General features: G+C 36.5%; 2 protein-coding genes across 2 annotated transcripts in view; both read right to left on the reverse strand.

Moving 5' to 3' along the window:
* The window catches only part of LOC117344032, a 42357-nt gene extending 25776 nt beyond the window's left edge, over positions 1–16581 (reverse strand). Inside the window, exon 1 of the mRNA XM_033906630.1 lies at positions 14862–16581. Within this exon, the coding sequence (XP_033762521.1) occupies positions 14862–14925 (64 nt within the window). The 5' untranslated portion in view covers positions 14926–16581. The remainder of the gene's footprint in view (positions 1–14861) is intronic.
* Positions 16582–25326: 8745 nt separating this feature from the next.
* LOC117344186 lies at positions 25327–27027 on the reverse strand. The gene is made up of 3 exons (XM_033906841.1): positions 26914–27027; positions 26018–26396; positions 25327–25614 (listed from the first exon to the last, which is right to left on the reverse strand). The coding sequence occupies exons 2-3, from the start codon at positions 26353–26355 to the stop codon at positions 25488–25490; spliced, it is 465 nt and encodes a 154-aa protein (XP_033762732.1). The 5' UTR covers positions 26356–26396; positions 26914–27027; the 3' UTR covers positions 25327–25487.
* Between the last annotated feature and the right edge of the window lie 649 nt (positions 27028–27676).

The following is a 27676-nucleotide window of genomic DNA, read 5'->3' on the forward strand; positions in this document are numbered from 1 at the left end:
GAGCTTTTAATAGTTTTGAATTTTTTTGAGCAGTAGAATCGTCTTGATATATTTGATATGTAACGTCGTGTCTATTAAGGGCTTATTCACAATAGTTTACAGATATCCTTTCAAAAACGGCTGGAATATCCTGTGTATATGAGCATGCTTGTGATGCGTCATGATAATAATCGATATATATGTCAAACCTGTCATATGTTACCTTCCAAGGGAGTCAATAAAAAAGGTCACATATGACCGGTGGTATATTTATCAAGGTTCAAAGAAAATGACCCGAAAAGAAAAGTTCATAATTGTTCTGCAGAATATATCAAATTTATAAGCTACAAGTATCAGTACAAATATGAAAAAAGGAATTTCCTCGGTCATCAATTAAATTGATATGTCATAGAATCTTGATAGATTCAAATATCACACTTATTAAAGAAACTAACATAACAGTTTTAACAATACCTTCATACATTATAAATAACTACGCAAAGACAATATAATCATATTAGGGTTTTATCAAATTTTTCGGGGTAAATTAAATTTCTTATTTTTTAATTCTTTTTTCTCCATGTTGCACTTCACAAACCGTCCACATTGCTGTTTTGACAAGAACACCCCACATTACGAGGAATAGGACACCATGGGGAAGCAGTAGATACAATTTCAGTATCATGTGCATGTTTGGATTTGATTTAATGGAAACAATGACAGATGTCTATCATGACGGGATATGTACACAACACAAAGTGACCATTTTGTGCACATTACATTTCCAAGTGAGCGAGTCGGACTGACCAGGATGCTGTCTCCAAACGTTTTGGTCTGGAATCAAAATTCGTCATAAAACAACAATTTGATGATGAACATTTCCCTGTTTGTCTTTAGGGTGATGCCAAATGCAGATGTTCAGTTACAAATAATTGTTTATAGATTTCGTTTTTGTTACCGACTGCAATTTATTGGACATTGTATATCATAATTGGCTTTGGGATATTTGAACATTTTTGTTGAATGTGGTTATAAGTAAATGCTTTTTTCTAGTACATAACGCATCCCTAACATTTAAACATTTAAGATTATAATCATGTTAAAACAAGTTCTTGAAATATTTTATAGTGCTTTTCATTATATCATTAGCCGGATTAAATTGAAAAGCTAAAAAAACAAGTTTATTTCATTTTTTAATTATTTTCTATTATTCCATTAACTCCTCTTTTAAAAAAAAAAACAGGGGAAAAAATTTAAAAAAGGAAATTTTTGACTCCTCAGAGTTATAAATTAAAACCTTAATTGCTCTGGATGGCATGCGATGGGCCTATACATGTTGTTCAGTGAGGTAGTCCATCAACTATTACAGAAAGACCCGCCCGAAAATGCTCATGGCTGTTCACAAAGATCTTGTTTATCGTAAAGTCCTCCTGGCGTGAACCCCGCGATATGATTACATATATATGTATGACTGTTACGAGGCCGACGCAAACAATATTTGCTAGCACTAACAAATGCAAACACATGTTTTTGATATCAGTTTGATGTTAAATCAAGAGTCAGTATAGTGAAATGTCACTTATTTGAATACCTCAACGAAGCAATTTCAAAACAACAAGAATTAAGATAACTTTAAAGCAGCATTCCTAAGATACGAAATGACAGTTTAACATGCTAGATCGTGTTGTTGAGCTAAAAGCACGAGCATATCCTTTATTTATTGACTTTACATTTCCTTTATCGCGCGCTCTCTCCCTGGAGACTTCGTGTTAAAAGAAATGAGTGCCGATATTGTACAGGGAATAATGCTGCTCACTTCACACGTGTGCAGCCTTCCGTCATAGTATGACACATTGGATATTGGCTGTCATGTCTTACATACAGGCTGACCGAAAGACGAACCCATCAAGATCAGACAACGTGATTTGGCTTGAAAACACTTTTAGAAAATGAAAAGAACATGATTCAGAAACTGAGGAATACACGATGTATATTGTGCAACTAAAGTTTGATGGATGACGGTATAAATGGGACTAAAACAATTTTTAATTACCGTGTGTACTTACAAACCGATCAGACAAATGTATTATCTTTATGTGTTTTCAAAACGAACCCTCAGTTGTCTGCTGATGACGAGACACGTGTCTCGTCGATCAATCTACAGAGCTGTTATCTTAATGTTGCTGATGGTCCAGACAACGTTATATCATTTCGATATTACATATTCTTGTTTTACTGCTGTGCTTTGCCCTAAGGACTATACGTTAAATTGCATGTATGAAATACGTACATGTTATCCAAAACTATTTTTTTGATGTCTATCTTTCTGATGTCGGAAATAGCAGACAAAACAACGCCGCTGTTGGATTAATGGCGGTTTTGTTACGATTTTTGTCAATTTGCAACAAAATGGCTGTATCCATTTGATTATTGAATAAAAATGGATGAATTACAACACAACGTGAGCTGTTATTCTTCTTCATATACATACTATATACCACAAATATATCAAGTGCGAGACTCCGTCCATGACATAGTATTACAACTTTAGTGTCAGGGAAGAAAGCATTTCGACATAGTTATGAAATATATGTCGTATCTATAGAGATAATTTAAAAAAAAAAGATTAAGGAGGGTAAAATGACAAAAGGAATAATACCTTAGTCGTTGTCGTTGTTTGAGAGGGTTGTTTTGAATAAGAGCGTATAGGTAGTTAAGGGAACTGTTCGTCTGTTTTCAAATGTAATGTTTTAGGCATATATCTTGATGGACCTGCAGATGTTAATACAGGCATTGAAAGTCTTTGTCAAGGCTCGTCTGAAAACAACAAAGAGTCACCAGGTCCGTCCCTATTTTCATAAACGAACAATCCGGGGCAAATCGGGCCAACCGTTTGGACCGCCATAAATGCAAACTACTTAGGTCGATAATTTTAACAATTTCAATGCAAAACCCAAGATACATCACAGAAGTTATTACGACTTAATTCGATGTCAACCAGTGATTACAGTGATTCGGACCACCTTCCGAGAGCATACAAGCTAGGCTCTGACCAGCATGCGACATCGGATGGAAGTATTTCTATCCAATATCGAATAGAACAGTTGTTCCGTTCGTGGTGACATAGTGAAACATTCGTTGTCCATGCAGCTTGTAAATGACATTCAGTATCACCAGTATTCACACATGGATCACTGAATTAACTTCATCTACATTTTATTGCATGCGGTGTTATAAAAAGATGATCATCTAGATGGATGTGACGTAGGATTGTATAAAAGCCAAATCTAAATTCAGTATTAAATAATAACATTTAATGCCGAATGACAAATTTAGACATCATGAAGCTGTTTTGCACCTTTAGGAGAATGACATAATACAGCTGTATTGTCCTTCTAGGATCGTAAGTGACTTTAGGGACATTATACAGCTATATCGTCCTTTTAGGACACGTACGTGATGTTAGGGACATTAAACAGCTATATCGTCTATCTAGCACTCGTCAGTGATGTTGTCGACATCATACATTTGTTTGGCCCTTCTATAACTCGTAAGTGATGTTAGGGACATCATAAAGCTCTTTTGTCGTTCTAGGGATTGTCGGTGGTGCTAGAGACATAATATAGCTGCATCGTCCTAGGACTAGTGCTAGGGCTAAAAGTGTAAAATTCTAGAAGAGAAATCAGCACGACAAAACATTAGGCCTGTTATTTAATCAATTTCTTACTTCTGGGACTTTTAAGTCCAATGGCAGAGTGTACTACCCAGTAGTCTCATCGATTTCACAAAATACACACACACAAGACGACAGACAACGCCCAAATAACAATGAACGTCAAACCACAAACACAAAGGGATAAGAAGAGATGTGACATCAAAACAAAAATATATACCACGAACAATACGTAAAGTATACACAATTCTGTAAAATTTGAATTTGAAGTCTGACATTGAAGGGATAGCGTCTGTTGTAGACAAACAGCCGATCCGCTTAGACACAGAGACATCTCTGAGAGTATTCCACTTTCTGAAAGTCAAGCGGGTCCCCAATAAAACTGAAGAAGTGGGGGCCACAATCCTAAGTATGAGGAGATAACCCACTCAGACAGGGCTGTAAACCCGTCAGAATCCTGAGGGGACGACAGGCCCACCGTCTAATGGAACGTATAATTGTAGTACATTTGCTTTTGTATGACCGGAACGTGAAAAGGGACAGGGAGAATCAATCTGGTTGTTTAAAACTACACATTTTACGACTAGAAAATGAAAATGGACGTGGATAGACTCAACCTTGTCTTGTAACAATCACTGCAGACTTTACGACCGTTGAAGCACCGTCAGGTATGCGCACGTGAGCTTTCCCGAGTTTAACAGATATCAAAGACCTGTCCGTCTTTATTATAGGATTTCTTGTTTGCATGGTTTCACGTGACGTTTTTCGGAATGTCACTCCCGTACGTGTATGCTAAATCTAACATATTCAAAATATCCTTACGCATTTAAATATAAATATTTAAAACAGACTTTAGTTGAATTGCAGACTCGTGTATATAGATACTAACTATAACGTACTTTGGTATCATTACATAATTATGGTGTTTTAATCTCCCTGTCGTAATTAACTCAGAGTTAAGGATATTCGAGCCGACCTGAACAACCGGGTACATATATCTCTGGTTAACCAAATCGTAATCACATTAATCTGAGAACAGTTGAGATTTAATTCAAATTACTTATTCATCTTATTGGCAAATAACTAATAGCAAAACCCGAACTTTGTATTATTGAAGAGAATTGGCAGAATTCTGTCTAAACCATGAAGGTCATAGTGAACACGTACGTGCCTAATAAGTCTGAACGACTCGACTATATATTATAAGGAATGTAAATACTAAAGCTGTTGGATTCGGCAACAAATATTGCAAAAGTTACGCGTGTAAAATGTCCACTTTAAATGAAAATTGTCTTACAGGACGGGATAGTCAGCAAGCATTAGTCAGCTGTGACATGACTCTATGACGTGGAGTAAACAGGAGCTGATGAAAACAGCAAAACATATGTATTTATGAGCGTTAACCCCTATCTGTATTGGAGCACACTGTATATCATGTCAACATACCAAGAATTGGACAAAATATTTAGATATGCGATACGTAACACCGATACAGCATGGCTGCTTTGTATTTTTAAGACTCGTAAATGGTTTGGTTTGCTTTTGTATTGTTTAACGTCCTATCAACAGCTAAGGTCATTTATGCATGCGTGAGGTGTATGCTTGTAGAGTTTGGGATGCAGACTTTATAGTGCTACCTCACTGAAGCATACTGTCGAAGACACACAGCAGGATACCTAACCCGGTTGCATTATACTAACAACGGGCGAACCAGTCTTCCCACTCCCATTAAACTGAGCCCTAAGCAGGAGTAGCGCCTATCGTTTTATAGACTATGGTCTATATCGGCCCGAAGACAGAACCCACATCATGGGGCGAACGCTTAACTAAAGGCCAAAAGTGAGACAGTTTCAAGGGAGACAGAAGCAAGAAGAAAGTTGTTAAGAAAGAAAAGATTCCAAACTACAATCATACAATGAGGCGAAGCAGGTACAATTCTTACGCTATACCTGCAGGGCAGACGAATCAGTGATGTTAGCAACCAAAAGTAGGGACATCCAGACGTCGGGGGAAAATGGACTGGAACAATTTCATATGCATCAACCTTATAATTAAGTTTCTTTTTTTGATGAGACATGACACGTATGAATAAAGAATCTGAACGGAAGATACGGTATAACGGCAATCTTTTAGAAATTCCAAGGATTGTGCAAAGAACACGTTCATATCAGGGGACACTTACCCTTCCGGAACGCCGTATATTAATCTCCTTATACTTTCCAAAAGTCTCCGCTAAAATATTTGTACCTAATTTTCCATCTTGTTATCGTTTTATCGCGCTAATTACGATTTTGTTTACAAGGCGATGTTAGTATTATATGGGCTAAAATGTGGAGTTATAAGTGCTGGTGGGTTGATGCACCATATTCTGTATTCAACACAATCACACTGATTAATGAATTAAGTTCATCACAAAGTTGCATAACAAAAGATTATTTTCATAACGTTTCTCAGATAGCATGCCATTGACTTACTAGCAACGTAAGTGTTAAAATAAAAATGAAAAATCGCAACTTGATGAGATTTTTTCGTCAATACTTTATCTAAAAACAAGAACTTATCCTGCCTTTTGTGTGGAATGTGTGAATATGATTTTCATTCCGGGTTTAATTGCATAATCAAACAGTAGGAACAAGCATGTTGGGTATTGCTAAAGCAATACCAGCACATGTCCCCTACTCGTCCCCGAGATAATTATGGTGTAAAGTTTGTTCATAATCCTTCAAGGCATGAAGACGCAAGAGCGCTTACAACCTTTGGTGGTCGGTTTCACCTGTAGGGGACTAATTAAACCATTGATATTTCGAAACCTTTAAGATATCTATATTAATTTTGTTTTGCTACGTGTAAGTAATGGTTCTCGTGTTGTTCTCAGAAGATGACCAAATATTCTCCACATCGATCAAAAGCATAGCGTACCTATTTATCAACAGCAGTGGAAATGCTACGTCCACAGATTGCAATATAGGGAATATTGATAACAAAAAATTTAAGGAATATTGATATTACAAATATTAGGAATATTGCTATTATAACTATTAGGAAAATTGAAATTAGAAATCTAAGGAATATTTATATCGGAATTCCAAGGAATACTGATATCGGAAATCTTAGAAATTTGATATCGGAAATCAAAGGAATATTTATATCGAAAATCTAAGGAATATTGATATCGGAAATACCAGCAATATTGATATCGGAATTATATATATGCATAAACCATTATTTTTGCGTTGCAAAACGTGCGAAGGAAGCAATATATTACTCTGTTTATGCTTGGCTTCAGGTATGTATATAAATTCGTATAAAGCCTTACTGAAATACTGGAATCCCTTTTTCTTTATTTATTGTTATACATAATGAGAAGAATGCACTTTACAATCAGCGAGTTCCGTCTGTAATATCAACCGTATCGATTGCACCAGCATATTGAAAGCTTTAGTTGGTATTTTGATTAGGATCTAGACGAGGAAATATTCGCTTCAATAAGAACTGCGACTTAACAAATAACATATAAAACTGTTGCGCTATACTGAACACCAATCTAGTTTAGTTATGTTTGCTGACTAAAGCAACACAAGTACTATAATCGAACGGGGGTAAAATTTGGTGGATACTCAGGAAACTAGACAAATACGTCAATGTCTTTACTGCTCCTCGGACAACGTTGGACCAACACTGCGCTATAAGAGTGCATCAGTAAAGAATTTCCAATCAGACAAGGATATCCACACATTTACTGGATTTTGTTGTTGTTGCTTATACTGCTGCTATTGTTGTTGTTGTTGTTGTCGTCGTCGTCGTCTTAACGGCCTATCAACACTGAAAGGGTCACTAAGGCAAGAGATGATGAGTAAAAACGGATATGTAACGAAATAACATCAAACAAATTGTATAAAAAAAATTGAAATTCAGGACACTTGTGTATTGACACTGTATTTTAAAACAATAAAATTAATTGTGGCGTTAGTAACCTATAATCATATTGTGGTATAGACCGGATAGCTTTCGGATAGTTCAAAGATTTGATGTTAACAATTTCGAAAAGAAGCGTAATACATTTCATGTTGTTATAGAAATTATCTCTGGTAGACTGCAGATAGATACAATTCAATTTAAATGTAAATGGTTCATTGCATGTGATGAACTGAGGCTTGTCCACAAGCCTTAGCAATTACAAGAATGCGTTATAGGTGTATGGCCCATCCTAAGACGAACAAGGTCACCCCGTCTCGATGGTTTTCTCTACAGCAAGGGAATCAATCGCCGATTGTTGCTTTGTTGAATGAGTGTAATTTGTTCAATACCTCTTAAAGATATAGTTTAGAATTGTTTACCATCAGTTGTATGACCCTGACTGTTAATAGGACGTTTAACAAAATAAGCCAAACCAAAAATGTGTTAATGAAGCTTTAAATCAGTCGGTGAAACTGAAAACATCGCTTCTGCGGCACGATCTGCTTTTCCATTGTCAGCCAGGTATTCCGGTATGTCCAGGCACCCAGCAAAATATAATATGATAATATGGGGCACGATTATATAGCTAAATTGATATTGATCTCATGGACATATTGTCCGGATTTCTATTTGTGAGACTCTGTAATATACATTGAGTCAAAATAGATATTTTTTCTCTGTACATCATTAGCTCTTAATTGTTCAAAAGTGAGGTAGATTACGTGGACCACACACAGAATATTGAAGCATCATTTTGGAGCAGACACCCCTAGACTGCATCTGTCGGTACCATAGCTGAGGCTACCTTATAATCGTCCTTAGAACCGTCAGTGAAGGAGGAGGATTTAAAGTGTCTGTATTTTAACTAAAGATTTTAAAGATGACTGAAAAGCAAAGAAGCAGTGCCATGTTTAGGTATTTCGTGAAGTAACAGGTCTATTTCTGGTAATTTGAAAAACCAAAGGGAAATTTCTATAGTTCCGAAGAACTTGGTCATGCCAACATAGACTGAGACATTTAAGGGGAAGATATGGGTATACCAAACCCTAGAATACATTTTGGCTTGTTTTGTAACAATTTTTCATAATTTTGGTCGAACACGAGTGAATATGCAGGGCTTAATGCCGGTAAAAGACAGATTGGGTAGTATATTAAGTTTAACATTTTCTACATTTTATTTCAAGGGAGGATCCTCGTAATGCTTCGCATTTTAATGTTATTTAATTAAACCTGCTTTATTTCTTTAATTATGCATCTATATCTAATGTAGGTAATCACCCAGAACTAGAATCACAAACATCGCTATATTAACAGTGTTACCAGGAAAACACCTGGAGTGCTATACCTGGAATCTGGGAAAGATGAAATGGAGGACTACTCAGCCATTTCAAACCAACATTAATGGATATCAAACATCAGACCTGATGCCCAGACTGGAAGCTTGCTCTAACACAGAATAACTGTTATATGACTGCGTTTGAAGTACGGCATACCTATTATTATTGATACATTGTATATATAAATTGTGTAGTCATTCCGTGGAATATTTTCGCTTTTTGATCACAAAGGCATAAGTGAATCCATTACTACCCACGGGGATTAGGTAAGGATGAAGCGAGGTAAAGCGTTCGTATAGAATACATGCTCATAGAATTATTTGTTTTCCTTAAGTAAGAATAACAAAATCATCATCAAAGAAACAGGGGGAATATTTAAATGAAGATCCGATAATGATGTTGCAATTTAAAGTGTTCGCTAAATACAACAATAATATATTCAATATATGTGACATGTTGATAGCAGTTGTTAGCACAGATACAAGTATATAACAGAATCCGTACCGCAAGCCTTACCCCAAGTCATTGGAATCCGTGCCGTTAAATCTTAACTATGGTCATTGGAATATTTTGCTTTGGTGTGGCCATCATTAAATTCAAACATATTCACTGCTATTCCCATCCCGAATAGATCACATATGTTGATAGGACGTTAAGCAATACGAAACCAAATCAATCACTTATATATATATGATTTCATTCATTTTGTGACCAATCAGAGAGAATTCATACCCGCTAAAGTATATAGCGTATCAAGGTGTGATATTTCAGTGTTCGGATACAGCTAGTGACCCCCTCATCATCGTCCTTTGAAATTATCGTCCATGGACACTACCATGGCCTTAGCGGTTACGATGACGAAAAATATATATTTTTAAATGATTACATCACGTTTTTGTATTAAAACCTCTTGGAAATGCCTGTAATGAACCTAGCAATGTTTGCAAACGGTACTTTTGGTTTTACCAGTAGGGATAACACAGTGCCCGATTTCTGACCCGACTGTCCACAGTGTCGCTGTCAGACAGACTCGGACATGTGAAGAACCACCGAATCAATGGCGGAAATCTGATCAGGTACCATCGCCATATAAATCGGTTTCTGTTAATTCAACGTATTGGAAAAAGAGAAAACAAGATTATTTGACAATACGCCTTCGCTGTAGATAACGTTGATTATATTAAATATAAATTAGGAGGAAGTAAATTAATTCCTCATAAACATTAACGGTAGGCTATCTCGCGCAATCAAATCTATCAATGTCCATTTCATCGTAAAACCTGGTTCCTGTTCGTAAATACATGCCCGAAACACAGCGACAGATGTATCTTGGGGATATCAATGTCTGCTACCAGCCATCACACAACTAAAAAAACCGATTTGTCAATACTAGCCTTCTACTTCTTCATCACGCAAAGGGCAACTGTTAGTGAACTAATTGAAACATTCTACATATAACCAGACTTGTTACCATGCACTACCACACGGTATTATGTGTCGTGTGCAACGTGCCCTTGACAGACTAATGGATTAAAATAAATTTTGTTTCATAATTCCGATGAGTTATTTTATCATTAGAAAGACATCAAACTGAATGTTGTTGATGAAGCAGAACACGTGTTCCTTTCCAGAAAAAAACTTGTCAACTGATGACATAATGACGCGTGTCAAATGAGGATATCACTGAGTGTGACATGGGGACATCATGACGTATGTCGAATGAGGACATCATGGAATGTTTTGTTTGCGGACATCATGCTGTTTGTCAAATGAGGACATTAGGAGGTTCGTCAGATGAGGACAGCATAACATATGTCAAATCAGGACATCGTGACGTGTGTCAACCGAGGACTACATTACGCGTATCAAATGAGGACATCATGACGCGTGTCAAATGAGGACTGCACGTCGTGTGTCAAATTAGGACAGGATGACGTGTTAAAATGAGGACATCATGACATTTTTTCAAAATAAAGAACACGGACTAATCCCTTTTAAAGATAATCGTTTGTCAACAGAGTGTGTGTACGTTGTCTGATTTTCACAATATATGGTTGTCTCCCGAGTTATCATTTCTAAATTTCTTTTAATGCTATGGTTTAAAGCACAATTTATAATTTCAAAATTTCAAAATTTATCCTAAAACGAAAGCAAAGTAAAGATATTAAACCAGTTAAATCCATCGATTAATTTTAAAACTATTTTAGACATATTGAAAGACATCTCAAAATGCGATACCTGTGTAGTATCCAAATCTTTATTAATGTAGCAATAATGATAAGAAGGAAAGATTACTTCCATCTATAAAATAGCCATATGATAGATTTCAATAGATTTTACTGCTTCTCGATAACTCATATTTCACAAACATTAAGGGTAGAAAAAGACAGCATCAGACCTATCAACAGATAAACAGAAATGATAGATGTTTCTCAGAAACAAATAGTAATAAAAGAGGATACGTAGGATGACAATGCAATCTGTGAGAGTATTACATACAACACTGTAGAATGTGATGGATGACAGCAGCAGAAGTCGCATGTGTTCTACCGGCCAATTACTGGGATTGACAAGTAGGAGATAAGAATGGAGACAAGTAGCACCGGAAGTTCCAAAGACAGGGATATTCAACTTGTTTTTTTTTCTATTAGAATAAAAGGAGAACTTATCATAACAGGTAACAGACATCTTACACAAAACTTCAAGCTCACTTAGATTTGATGACGATGTATCTTTTTACAGATCACATCATTGATTTAACAGTTTGTACAGAACCTATAAACAAGAGCACAACATCCCCCCCCCCCCCCCCTCCCGCCCCTTGTAGGCCTACTGTATAAAATAAGACGTGCTCCATGTTTGTAGATGTCCCTGGTGGAACCTCTCCGGTCTAATCTATATCTGAATGACTGGTGTCTTTGAATGAAAGGTGCTACGCTTACTCTTCCGAAACACCTGGTCTTATTATCCATGTACTTTGTAAGGGTCTTCTCTCAGATCTATAAATTGTTAGCATCTTGTTTTCAATTTCGCTCGCAATAATTACGGTTTCCTTTAAATATCAGTAGTCTCTATACATGCACTGAAAACATATTGAGTAGGTATATATGAAATATATTTGCGGTGGGCAGTAATATAACCAGAAGCCTACACAAGGGATCAATGCCCTTGCATACTATTCCCGTTACCTGCAGTAAGATATATATAGAAAAGCGTTAATAAGCCATTGAAATACGTCTAGAAAGAAGAAAGTACTCGCACTGCCATCATTTGTGATCGTTACTAAAACAACTACAACCGACAGGCACATTAACCATTTTCCAAGGTCAGCCTTGACGGAACATTCTTAATATTAGATTTCCTTCGATTACCTAGCACCTTTCTGACACATGCTCATCCCGGAGGTGCCACTAATTCAGATATGTAATAGGAATTTGTATAAACATGCGTCTTGGGGCTATTGTAACGGCATGTCGTGTGTCTCTATCTGAAAGTCTTTCCTCCCCGTAGTAATTGTATGACTGGGTTATTCATCAACCACTAAGGTTCGTATCTCCCTATGGGAGCAAGTCTTACACTTCAAACATATCCACTGTTTAAGCCTGCTCTGCAAGGAAATGATGGTTATCTTAAATTTTGTATCTCTAAGCGAACATCCTATTGGCCTATATTGAATCAGTATGGTGATTAAATCAAATAAAAAGTGAGAGATATCATTACAAATTTCAAAGGCTTCCAAAACAACGCTTGATGAGGTTAATTAAATACCAGGACAATCTAGGTCTGTATCATTAGTTATATGAGCCAAACGTTAAAAACTATATCGGCATTGGTGTCTTTCATGTCGCCTAACTTTTTATTGTCATCCCACTGTAGATCTCTGGAATCTTTTTGTTTTTGTTTTTGTTTAACGTCCTATTAACAGCCAGGGTCATTTAATGACGTGCCAGGTTTAGAGGTGGAGGAAAGCCGGAGTACCCGGAGAAAAACCACCGGCCTACGGTCAGTACCTGGCAACTGCCCCATGTAGGTTTCGAATTCGCAGCCCAGAGGTGGAGGGCTAGTGATAAAGTGTCGGTACACCTTAACCACTCGGCCACCGCGGCCCCTATTATAATAGTATTATATCATATAGGATATTGAGTCTATACATAATCACCTAACACTTGAATAAATCTGTGAATGGCGAGTGAATTAATTGATCCGTTAGTTGTGATTAAGCAGATACGATACACCCGATGTCCAATAAAACCACTAAAGAAAGCCCACACCATTCGCGTTTTACCGGCCTTCTGTGTAAATCCCCGACCCAAGTAGTTTCTTAAAGCTGCACGGATACAAATGCTGGTGCTAAATAACCATAATAGTATGGCTAGCCGTGCGTGAAGAGTTTATTTGTACAGATTTGACAGGGATAAGGAGACTGGGTAGACGATTCGTGGATTGATAAAACTGTGACGAACCATCAGCACTAGGCTATACAGACGAGGCCAAACGTCGATAAGGAGTAGCCAATGACCTAGGCAACTTTAACATGGACGAAGAAAAAATTATGACCGGACAATAAATGGGTTATAATATTAAAAAAAAACACAGAAATAGTGAAACATGAAAATATGACGTTTGTCATTTCTCGTCAAATATTTAGTGAATTTAAGGTCATCCATATATATGTACAGACGTATATATATAATCATGTTACCTGCAACTGCTGAAACAGACGGTGTAGATTTGTTGGTTTCTCAGAGGTATGAGAATGCATGCTTATTTTATCGCTACACGCTATCCAGAACCTTTAAAAGTATGATGTAGTTACATTCTTCAAACGCTGACTGTCATTCGATACGTTTTATCAAATTATTATAGCATTTGTCATTTTTATTCTATTCTTAGGTGTGTCTGTATGCACACGATATCAAACGCATACAAATATTAATTACGACCGTGTACTATGATCAATCGGTTGATTAATTCAAAGTGATGTTGATAAATGCGTTCTTTCTTCAAACTCTTTTACGGCAGGTTAATACGAATTGTGTTCAAGATGGAGTGTGGCTTTCTTTCCTACTAAATATATTACGGGATTGGATATTTGGTTACTTTCCTGTACTGCTCACGGCATAAGAATTCAATATTTGTGCTGAACAATGAATAACTGTATGTTTATTAGATCTATTTAAAATATGTTTGATATCATATCCATCAAGTATCACAAAATGTCGTTTGTACATGTATAAGCAGACCTATACTAAATAGGCACATTTTATACAACCAGTCTGTATTCGCATAAACATTGTGTGTACATAAAGTACTGTTCCATCAAGTCTCGTCACTTTAAATGAACTTTTTCTACAAAATAATTGGATGTGTCATGTTTTTTCCCTGATGGTTATTCTACCGCCGTTAATCATTTTAGTCAATGATTATTATTAGCATATTTTCAATTGGAGAATTGAATTATTTTACCGCTGGGACTTAAAACCTAACACCAGTTTCTTCAATATTCCTGAACGTACGCGAATTTCTTAACTTAAAATGTTTCATAGGGAAGCATTATAGAATTTAAGGGAGGCTTCTTAACTAAAAGTGTCGTCCTTAATTCAAGGGAGGCTCGTTAACTAAAAGTTTTGTCCTTAAATTTTATAATGGTTTCTAATGGAAAGTTTTAAGTTATTGTTTGTTTTAGTTAAGGAACGTTAGTGAAACAAGGGCCATATTTAGCCTCATATTTTACATCGAGTATGGCATGCAAATAGAAATTATCATAATGGGAATGAAACTACAAACATTTATGATATGTGTAAGGATCTACGGGTCAAGGGAATGCACTGTCATAGTGTTACACATTTATATCGCTTTTCCTTTCTGATAAATAAAGACCTCTTGTCGGAGAAATAATAAGTGATACCACTTACCAGTTAGAAGCAGCAGCAATGACAGAGAACGCCAAGCACAACGGGAGTTCCAAACATTCACCATGGTCAATATTTAGTACCGTACATATACATAATGTGTCGCCTCCATTCAACCGAATGGTTCCAACATGTCAAAGACTCCAACAGATGAAAGTCGGTAGGTTGTTCGTTATAAAACCAATAAATCTAAGTTGTTGTTGTAGCAATGTTTGATGGCTACATACTTGTGTAGGTTGTGATTTCGTTGTGCTCGACAGTTTTCAGAATGAAGGTGTAGAATGGTCGATGGTGAAAAATGCTCCGTGTCATTAACTAAAATATCAATCATTCAGTAGCTGTTCATTGCCTTTACCAGTACCATTGTGATTTCCCGAATCATTCGATATTCCCAATAACGGTTTTTACACACCAGTAATGGTAACTAATAGTTTGTATAGTCAGGTAATCACTATACTGCGACACGTGACAGGATTTACAGCCTTGCCTCCACACGAGTCTTTTAGATTGTACAGCATGTCAACCCTATCATGCTGTAACATCAGGCACCGTATTATAGAGGTGACACGACATATATGATTATCAATTAGCTGTTAGATAATAGGTTTTACCTGTTAAAATTTCGGAGTATAACAATGGTCGTTAGTAAACTGGCATTAGAGACACTGGTGTGCTTTCACTTATACCGATAAGCCTGAACTGTGCACATGCGTTGCCCGTACTTTCATTCTTGGTATGTATAGCACAGTCCTCTGTGATGACCCTTTCGAAACACAAGCAGGTATGGCAGATATAACAATAGATAGACAGAGTAATATTGTTAAGTTCCTGCCTCGATGCCAGTATGTAGGCCTATTGGAACTCTCCAGTCTACCAATCTATCCATAAATAGTAGGGCCACACACATTAAAAGACTTCCGTCATGTCTTTGTACTTGTTGAACCTGTTTAACTATTAATCCCAATTTTGCAACTGACACGGGTATGAACGTACCCTGGTAATCACAGATACGATGAGATAGTCTAGTTAACAAACCCCAAAAAGGACTGTTGCGTCACAATTTACGTATCACCAGCGAGTATTGTCACATGTTTTAATTGCAGAACCCGTTTGCATGTACCATCATGATTAATTTGCCAATACACACATCTTATGTATCGACTAATATTATTTTTCTGGGTCTGTTGTCATTAAAAGAGAAATTTAAGGCGCCCGCTGTCCTTTCTGTAGAAGTATTTCCTTTGGGGTTTTTTTTGCGATTCCTTCACTTGACGAACAAAATCGTCTAACGATGTCCAATGCCAATCACTGCCTTAAGCAAACAGGCCAAAATGACCACCACACGGTCGCTGAGGAGTGTCTGATTCAATGTCACGGAGACCGTTGCTGAGAATTAACGATCATACTTCAGCTCAGATTGTGTTGGATTCCCACTTATGTACTAGTACTGATATTATTTATAGATTCCATAAGACCTATCACATGAACGGTTCGATTTAATGCGGGCTGATGTGTTAAAAGCTATAACATATCTCACGGTTCGTTGAAGTCCACTGTCTATTTCAACCCCATGCTGATCTTGTATTTGTATAACATTTTAAATATATGTTGTTGTAATAGATTTCGTACCACCATTCCCGAACGACGTACACTTCCACACAGCACTAGGCGTCCGTTCGATTAGGTTGTTTTGGAAAATGATCCTTCGCCATGCCTATATGTTGTTATTGAAAGACGGCAGTGATAGCACGTGCCCCGCTAGAAGGTTTGGTCAAACCACGAAGAAATGCGTTCACCGAGTCATGCAAGGTTTAGACCGATAAGGTTATTTTGAATAGCGATGTATACTTTTGTGTTTCTGGGAGAGGATAACTCCTCGATATATGTTTAAAATGTCTATCACAACTGATCCATACGTATATATATATATATAGGGTATAGATCGTGTAGTTTGTAGGACTATATCATATACCGACTTACCAAATTACTTTCATATGGAGTTTTGACCTGAAGATAATGGGCTATAATTAATACATTATATTCTAAAATCAGATGGTATTCATCGGGTCATCGGAACACTACACAAGGAGAATTAGATTTGTCTCGGCCTTTTAAATTTAATTCTAACACAAGCCGTCTAATACCACCTGATAATTGACAGCACACACGACTAGAGTCGTGTTGACCTTTTAACTTAAACAGAAATAAAAAAAGGAAAGAATTTATTTACTGATCCAACAATGTAAAGAGTACGACTATAGAACATAAAACTCACTAAAGCTGTGATCACTTTTCTACTTTACACACCAAACGTAAGCTATCTGGCTGTCAAATGTTTATTGTCTCCTCTGATTTAAGACAATGAAGGTGGTAGGCCATTTTGGGACGACACTTCCTACCAGTGTCTGATTGTGTTTTCTCGGGGCGCTGAAAAAACGGCCCGGTCTGTGCTGTCGTTGTTTTGTCCTTGAGCAAAACACTTCACTCTCATTGCTCTGAATGGTGTGCACCGGGCCTCATTGAGGTAGTCACCAACTACTACAAGGAAACTCCGCCTCAAAATGAGGTAGTCACCAACTACTACAAAGAAACTCCGCTTCAAAATGATTCTTGCTGTTCACGTTGCGTTAAATTCCAGCAAGCAAAATCCGCTTGGGGAGAAAATAAAATAAAGATATATGGATCAACAATTGTCTTCGACATTGTAATGGGGAGGCTTTTTTATCGCTCTAATTCATATACAGCTGCTCAAAATGAAAACATGAAATTATACAAAATTCTTAACAGTCTACCTTGTGAACATCCTCCGCAAACGTGGTGTCATTTGTATTATGAAATATATGTCATGAAAACAATGACAAACTCCTTCCTAAGCTTTAATGTGACAGTGAACTTACCAAAAATGGTCGCAAACTACGGACAAAGTACAGAGTGAAGTGTTTGTTTGACTCGAAAAAGAATTTCCCTGCAAGACACAATTTCCTATAAAAAAAAACAACAAAAAACTTTGAACATCATATTAACTGGACAACTTAAACTTGGACATTTTCCCAAAAACATCTAATAAAATGGTATCTGAGGTTTTGGAATTTAGTTTCTACCACAATACCCTGTGTTATTCAACTCTCAGACCATCAGTTAATCATTACAGCTGTTGATTAACAATCTGTTTATACCAAACGTGGTATAAACTCTGTACGCATTTCGATTGGCTAACACGGTGAACTTTGACCCAAGCTGCAATTGTTATTGACGTCATCAATAATCTAATGACGTCACATCACCGGGTCCCGGACGTCACCGGTACACTTTATTTGCATACGCGAAATTATACTTGGCCACGTTTCCCTTTGATTCAAGCCGATATTATTGTGGTAGAAACAGGTCACACGACTCGTGATTGTTGGATATGGAATTTATTTCACACTCGAAAGTTATTTTTTAAAAGTTGCAAAAAACACTCGCTAAAGCTCGTGTCTTTTGTAACTTTTAAAAAATAACTTACTCGTGTGAAATAAATTCCATATCCAACAATCACTCGTTGTGTAACCTCTATATATCAATAGGAATAAAAGTCGTCCTCTTCTTCAGAGGGAAAGTTACACAATACATTATTACACCTTCCATAACCTACAACGAAAAACTTGGTGGATATTCCAATGATGCTCTTAAAAACTGTAAGCCTTGGTAAAAAGTTCTTTGTTTTATCAAGAGCACTAACAAGACTTGGTGAGCGATACCTAGATTTCACCATACCTTTAGGTTTGATGAAATCAAACTATTTATTGACCTTCTCGTGGCTGTTCGTTTATGTTGTTTTCCGTTTTGTTTTGATGTCTCTGCGGTTACTGCTATTATCTTAACATAAAAATCACGAGTTATAAGTTTTTTTCTCTTTTTCTCGCGTGTGTCCAAATTTAATAAATAGAATGTCATTTAAATTTAACAATTCTAGTTAGTCATATATACATCTTATACAGCTTTGATTGAAGTTAATTTGTTTTCGATAGCTGACAAATGAATGTGTTTGTGTATAATGTAGGATTAGACATTACAGTATAAAATGGCTGTTGATACCCATTCACAATATATGTATAGACTCACTCGGTATATATACCGACAGGAGTGTTGGCGGGTGTCACGATTCGAATCATAATAGCTGTTTTCTGTATTCATGTCAAATGTTTAAAAGTATTTGTTTTTATTGTAAACATTCGGTATGGATTCTACATTATAGAACATTAATTAATATAGAAAGTGTCGTTTTAGTCAATACTTTTTAAAAACCACTCAATCATTTCTCGACATGTTCAATTGATTTGAGTGACATGTAGTATTAGCCGAGAGTGATTTACGGCATTGTGTAGAATTACACGGGGGTGCTTTAAGTTTTGTTGTTGTTCTGGGTCTTTATTAAGAATACCAAGGTCATTGACGCAGGCGTATTGGGCCATTTAGAATGTATTGTTTAGCGCCGACACTCGGGGTTACGTTATGAATCTGGGCACGTGGTTTTGAGAGTTCGTTATAACTACAAGTGCCAATGACGATAGTAAAAAAAAATAATGATATAAATAAGGAAAGAAAATATCGAGATTTCAGACGTTGATACGAATGTGGTATCCAATCTATATGATCTAACGAACGTCTTTTGAAGAGAACACGGAATAGTTGGTACATGTACACTAATGTATGGCTGTACATGTGCCTGTATCAACATGGGTACGAGTTTGTCATGATTAACGGACGTGCTGTTGGAAACATCAGACTCATTTCTCTCAAACTTTCCTTAGCATTATTTGAGCTAGATATTGAAGAAAGCTTGCCATACGGTGATATTGAAGTCAGGTGGCAAAACTATAACGGCAGATGTCATATTTCGGACTGGGATTCGAAATGATTATGATTTGTAAGTAATATCTGACGAAATGAGAATTGTGATGATTGTACTGTCATTCAGGGGCCGTATCAATTACGTATAATCATATTCTGATACGCCAGGGCACCATAAGGCCCGGATGTTGATGACGAGTTAGTGATGATTTCCTTGGCTTTACGTCGGCTCCTGATGTGTTCGAGTAGACGTTGCTTTCCAATTTGTTGTTAAATGTTGGCATTGTATTGGTTTATTTTTGTCGGTTCGATCACATTACTCTCGGGTTCGTATTAACACGGAAACACCAAAGGACTACGGCAGCACAGTTCTAGTTTGTCTTTGAAAGACCACAGCCATCCTTAATGGACGCTGCTGTGACTTAAGTGCTTATTAGTGTCCACAGTGTAGGACTAGGTTTTCTCCCAGCTCATCACCAACATGTCACTGTACGCGAGGAAGACATAATTCCCGATATAACGCGCCACGCGAGGCCGATGCATTGGTACATGTACTGTATGTATGATTGCCTATGGTTTGACACAGGGACCTGTGAATTTGTTACAGTCTTTGTGTAATTGGACCTTCCCTAGTGTGTATAAAACATTTTCAGACGTGTTTTGGCGGAGCTAGATTATATTTATAATGAACACCGAGGAGTACCAATTTTACCAAAATTTGTATCTATTGCCCACCCCTACCCCCTACCCACAAAAAAAACGTCTGAAAGTGTGGTATACACGCTAGGGAAGGTCACATTACACATAGATGCGGCAAATTGTCAGGTCCCTGTGTGATCTGGGTATGTTATAAATATTCCTTTTGATAATGTTCCAATACCATGTACAAGTACAACAAGGTTAAAGTGCCTGTTTATGTCATACTGTAGCACGAAGTAAGTATATTATAGGTATAACAAGAAATATCTTTAAAAAAGATAAACGGCATAGTTTTAATGCTGGTGGTTATAATGTAAAACTACTGGTGAAATAAGTTAACGAACTACATTGTAATTAATAAATGCGCAGTTTCAGCACGGATATCAAAATGATATCAGTTTGAATCATTTTTGGTGATAATAAGACTGCAAATGTGTCATTTGAGTAGATGCATCCACTTATTCAGCTTGCATTCAATTTAAAAGGGACATCACGGTAAAAACGTTGCAATTTTCACTGAATGTACGCGTTTTGTTTCTTTCCAGTTATGTTTCTGTGCTGTCCCAATGTTCACAGTCAATCCCTATGTCCAGCTTGACCACTCGATTTAGTTGGGAATCCCTCTCTAAATTTAGCGCGGAAATTATTTTTAAATCATTACGTGACTGTTTTGAAATCGTGGCAGCACTAACACACGATAGTTTACAAGGCGATATCTCTATCCCATGTGGGTTAGTTGGATAACGATATTATACACAGTGGTTTAAATGTTAAATAACACGTTCTGTATATATTACGGCACACATATTTATGTGTAAATAAGTGTAAACATTGTTCATATAGTATAGTGACAGTAGCGATGTACTGGTACAGACTGTATAAATATCACCGAGTTTGTGGAACTATTACCGAGTTTGTGGAAATCTTATCGAGTTTGTGGAAATATTGCAGAGTTTGTGTAAATATTACCGAGATTGTCATGACCTACTATCAAACAATCAAGCAGAATACGAGCGGCGTCCGTATTATTGCTGTTTTCATGTTTGAACTGTTACAGTCTATTGTACTGCTTCCCAAGTTTAATTCTAGGATTGTGTTTGACCCATTTTCCTTTTATTATTCTCTTCATTGCGGAAGCTGTTATCGTTTTCAACCGCAGTCGATTCACATTGGAAGCCATTTTTGTTTCCATGTGTTTTAGTTTATTGTGCGAATGCGTTTATCGTATATGTCACAAATTTTTTGCATGTTCAGATTGTTTGATAACCTTTTAATAATTGATAATTGCTGTTTTTATGTACATAGGCCTACATCATCGAATTCGAATGGTTATTGTTCAGAAGGTTACTTTTTTAAAAAGATATACCCAATAATATGATAAAAAATAAATATTGGTTTACCGCGAGGTCCCTTTAACTTTGTTTCGTTTTTAACTGTATATCTGCATTTTGCATTGACCGCTACATTGACCAATCACATACTTCATCTTGACCAGAACGCCACCTGTCGCGTCATATCCGGTGCCAAAACAAAATTAGACGGATATGCCGAAAAATACATACCAGTGTGCATAATGATAAGTATATAGATAAATTAAAGGTGATTATATTTGGATAGAGATTGCTTTGTATAAAAATGATTTGATAGTTAAAATTGCTATTAGTTATTTTATCGTTTTAATCGTAAAATAGTCGAATGTATTAAGGGGTTTTTTTGTCGCGTCGGTCTGTGGTTTTAGATATTTTTGTTATTATCATCAGTCAGGGGAAAGACCTGGCCTTAGAGACGTACATGTATATATATCATCAATCAGCGAGCCTTGGTCCTCGTTCCGGAGACTTTGATATCACCCCTATAACAGAGTATGTCTCTGTGTTAAAGAACTGTTGTGGATCCGTATTTCTCGTGACCCGACTGACTTGAGCGACACGAGATGGGGGAACTGTGATGCCAAGTCAGTCGTCTTGTAACAAATGTCATTTTCTCAAAAGTGAGACGAGGAATTTTCATATGCTTGCTTCATGGCTGGTCCTTTAATATATTCCACATCAAGAAAGCAACCAGACAGTACAAGAGTAATAATACATTTTTGTGTTAATACATGTACATTATATATAGATATATAAAATATAAAATGTATGTAGGTAACATCATAAGTTGAACTTAAAATATAAACCTATAATAAATTAAAATATTACCTACAATCTGGTAGGAGTAAATACTTATTTATAACTTCAAGTTATTGATTCATAAAAAGTATTTAGAGAGAAATTTCTTATGGTGCTTGACATGGACATACACATGTTTTTGCACGTGACTATATAAATACGCATACAAGTAATTGAACAAAGTCAGGAAAGTATGTTCCGAATTAAAGTCGAGCTTATATGAATGCGAAACCACAAAACAATTCTTGCTCGTGGTCCATATTGTGACATCCTAGATTCCAGTAAAAACGTCATCCCGTCTAGGCGGCTGTCATTGTTGTTAATTTAGGTTAAGCTCGCAATACCAAATCGATGGCGGTGGAATATTGTTTGTATTTTAGCCAGTGAGTCTTGTGTTTGGTGAGATATGGTTTACAACGTAGCGTAGTTACAAATGTACTTGTTCAAGGTGTCTATACTTATATATAGGGGATATCCATGCTGTATTTTAGATCAATATAATTTGTTTACAAAAACAAATAAACAAACAAAAGGAAAAAAATTCTGATTGTTTGACTATAATAACAAATGACGACCATGTGAAATCGTGCGACAAAACATCTAGAGTTACAAAATATGTACTGAATCCTGAAGAATATTAAAGTTATTTAAAGGGGCAATTATTCGTTTGAATAAAGTGTAGGTCGTCAAAATTAAACTTATTAGAAAAATATGTATTTTTTCCAAGTAGTAAAAGTTATAATCTTTCAAAATAAGCCAAGTTCTTCGAGTAGTAAGTCCTGAAAAATGTTAATTCGACCCGAAGTATCACAAATTACCGCAAAAACACACGCGTACGGTATTTGTATAATATACGCCCTTTTCCTGTACATTTCGGGATGAATTTCATTACTTATAGGTACAAACACTCATATAATCATCGTTCGGACATAGATTTCATCAACAGAAATTGTACATGTTTTTGATGTCCGAATGAAGGAATGTCCCTTTAAACCTGTATTTTAACGGTATAATTGTAAATGTTATATGTTGGCAATGTTATATTAAGACTCTATTTATCTGATGGAGTGTAATGACGTCAATTTCAACAAATAGATGTATCACAAATTACACAACATTTAATATTCAGCTTTAAAGTAGCTTCGTCTTACTAACAAGTGCATACTTATGAGGTGATTGTTTGAAATGCATTGTGTGTTGACTCGACATTTCTTTGTCAGACACAAATTAAAATGTGACTGAAATATTCACATGCTGCGTAAAATACAACTCGGTGACTGTCACCGGGAATCAGTATCCTACGATCACGGATATAAGATAGCTAGGTTAAACATAGAATGTCTTTTGGGTCAAACGTGTTAAACTAGATCAAATGAGTACTGATATAATTGTTCTAATTAAGCGAGCCAAAGAATTCCTTTGAGTTGTCGGTCCTTTAAAAAGCAATATGTGAATATTTATCAAACTTGTAGATAAACGTCGTATCCAACGTACACGTAATACTGTAATCTGTGCCAGCATTATCTCCCTAACTGGTATAGGCACTACGGTGCACATTAGCTTTTTGTTAGAATTATCTACCTCGATGACATATGCAATACATTCAATATAATTAAAATCTAGATGGTCATTCTCACTACGTTACATGAACATCTAACAACATCCCATAAGGGTCACGTTCTGATGACCTCTGAGATATGTGTATTTCACTTTCAGGGCGAATTGTCAACTTGTCGATGTCATCGAAGCCACACATTTCGTCATAGCATGCATCTGAAGCAAACCATTTCGGCATAGCATGTATATAGCTACATGTATATGCTTTGTGGGTCGAAGTGACGTGAAACAAATTGATAGATTATACAAGCTACATGTACTCTAGTCATGCTAATTCGGACAAATACAGATTCTGGAAGTAGTCATTTGATTGGCTAGTCCAAAAGGTCACCCTGACGTGACCCCTTACGGGATCATGTAACGTAGTGAGAGTGACCATCTAGATTTTAATTAGATTGCAATGCATTACACGGCCTAGCCCTGTGCTAGGACACCTATGTTAATTCAATGGCACAGGTTCGGTGATGTCACGCGACACGATAACATACAATTAATAAAAACATGTCCCATAGTGACATTTTTATTTTTAATATTCTACAGGCAGGACACTTAAAATACGATATCCTGATCCATATTCGGACCGAGACCATAATTAAGTACTTCCGGGTTCAGGCCTCACGAATGAAGTCCCCTCAAAAATGTATGTATTTCAGGAAAACAAATCAAATGCCTCTTTGAACTTGATTTTTGTTGATGAATTTAATGTGGATTTATAGTAGAGATGTCAATCCTAGGTTTTGTGATGTAAAATAATAATATTGATCATTTATTATGTGCTCCAGGACCCTGTGTGATGAGTCCTGATTTGACGACCTCTACCTCTGACCCGGATGTATATAATCCACGTTGGTGACACATTTTGACAGCTATCTCCAGAAAATGCCCAACATGCTGGGTTGAAACTTTTATATTTTGCTTCTCAGATGTTGGTCTTGGCCAGGTGAGATGGAAAGTTGCATTTGAGATTTTGGGAACTTATTATGAATTTTAATGTTACAATGAAACATATAGCTAAGCTAATTGTGGTCTCGGTCCATTCATAACAACGCGATGCTGTGATAGCTAAAGCTGGTTCCGCCATCGTGTGTTGTCCAAGAAAGACAACTCGTGTGTCGAGATCATGAAACTACAAATGTCGAGGAAAATTACACTCTTTGTACACTTTTATTCAATAACATTCACGTTTGTTTATTTGTGGTTAGTTAGGTGAGGCTACAGTCAATAGGTTAAGTTGGATTGATAATGGCGGTCATTGACGAATCCATCGTAGACATATAACTATCGTCAGAATGTATACACTTACATGCAGAGTTCAGTCGAAACACAATCCAAGACACATTATATAATAGCACCAGTGTTTCTTGATGATGTCACAAGTGATTTTGTCGGCATCTTCTTCACCACGTGACTTGCCTTTCGATAAGGATTTAGAGAAAGAACTGTAACAAATTAAGACATAATGAAAAATAGGAAATCTGTTGAATTTTAGAACTTGAAGTTCGTAAAGCTCCGCCATTTTCCTTATAATAATATACAACAATCTAAATTACCAAACCCTACTCACATTGATATTCATCATGTAATACGCCGAAATTCAAAATTCCAAAACATACTCAGATACATTTTCGTCAAGAAGTACACAACATTTTAAGATTCCGAAATATATCATAAAGATTTTCATCATATCATACACAAATCATATAATACAAAAAGAGTTCCGGACCACACGCATGTATGTCGCACGCACGTGAGGCCGTCCTAAATTACCTTAGCTGTTGATAGAACGTTAAACAAATAAAACGAAACCAAATGCACGACCATCTGTGTGTGACGAAAACTTACCGTTGAGCTTGACACTTTGGCTGACGTATCACAGGTGGAGCCACCACTTCCTCTTCCGGAAGTGACGTATCTTTCATATGATATATTTTGTAACTGTTCATAAATGGTGAATACTCGTGAAACAACGTCAGTTTACCGCTACACAAACCAGTCTTATTTCCTTGCGGATAATCTATAACGGGAACTGGATAAGGATCTACAATGGCGGATAAAAATCCCGGCACTTTCTCATAGCTGTTGGGAAGTGTTATACGAGGAGAATAACGCCGGTCCATCGACTCGGTAATTCCTGAGCTACATTCGGGGTATCTATCACGAGACTCCATGCTGCATTCCATGTAATTTCGTTCTCAAAATGATTATTGACATAAACGCCATTCTGTAACGGAAGAAGAGAAAAGAGGCATTGATCTACGTACATCATTAACTATTGTCAGTTTTTCACGCCAACTCTCACCCTTCTTACATCCAAGGAAAGTTTATAAGAATAGGTAATGAAATTGGTGACTGTTTTTTTGTGTTTTTTTTTTTCATTCGATAATTTTCAACATTGTCGGGTTTATTAAACAAAAACTATTGGGGATGAAATAAATACACTGATTACATGTGTTTTTTGCACGCGTACAATGTACGTGTACGTGTGCAATCTTTATATTGTCAACCGCTGGTCCTTACATTTGTATACATTCCTTACAGCTGAGAAGAGAAGTTAATTATAAATGATAATTACACGTATTGTAATGACAATACAATAATAATAATTCATTTATCAAGTTATACAAATGCTTGTTTCATACATGTAACAATGAAGATAAAAACAAATACACATTTACATGTATATTGTTCAAAAAATGAAAATTCCAGTAAAACTTTCATTCCTGGTTAAAATTACTTACCGCTAAGACTAAACCAGTGATTTCCGATACTGGCCCGTATGACGTAAAACCGTACTGACCCTATAACTGGTCAGAGTTGGACTAGAAACAAATCTGTTCTCGTAATTATCCCGTCGAGAACTATGACAGAAGATATATCAATAACGATATATTTTCAATAAAGCGACTCGGGGCAGAACAATAAATTTGACAGGTCATCAACATCCACGTAACAATGACGTAATGAGACGGAATTGACCACCAGGTTCTACCTGTAGGGGAAACTCATTGTTTAGTATAAGCGTACAACTGACTGCTGCTGATGGCTTAATTCTTTATAAGGACTTTAAAGCGAAAAGCCAGTTTACATTGTGCATATTAAACAACAATACACGGAATATATGCCTGCGAACTTCGGGCTTTGTTTGAACATTCAAATAAGAGAATGTATGACCAATTTTAAACACAACTGCTAGATGTCCTCGTGGAACATTTCGTGTTACATGTTATTAGACAGGTGGTAGTGTAACGATGACGTCATATTCCTTGTTAATGGCTGGTCATTATGGTTTATGGACTGATCATACCGACACACTACGGAAGCCATGGAGGGTGGAGGGACAATTTACTAATTTACTGTTACTTATTTATTATTATTAATTTGTTTTTACTTATTTGTAACTTTATAATTAAAAAGCGTGAAAAGGCTGTCCGACGAAATGGACGACTTCAGCTCTAATGAACACGCAAAAGTATTTGAATTATTATTGTGAAGGTTAACATT

The sequence above is a fragment of the Pecten maximus genome, chromosome 15 (assembly GCF_902652985.1).
Source record: "Pecten maximus chromosome 15, xPecMax1.1, whole genome shotgun sequence".
NCBI lineage: Eukaryota > Metazoa > Mollusca > Bivalvia > Pectinida > Pectinidae > Pecten > Pecten maximus.

Coding starts and splice junctions, on each gene's coding strand:
- LOC117344186 (XM_033906841.1), bottom strand. CDS start 26,355: ATGGAATGCAGCATGGAGTCTCGTGATAGATACCCCGAATGTAGCTCA. Junction 25,615..26,017: donor CCAAAGTGTCAAGCTCAACG/GTAAGTTTTCGT, acceptor AATTTGTTACAG/TTCTTTCTCTAAATCCTTAT.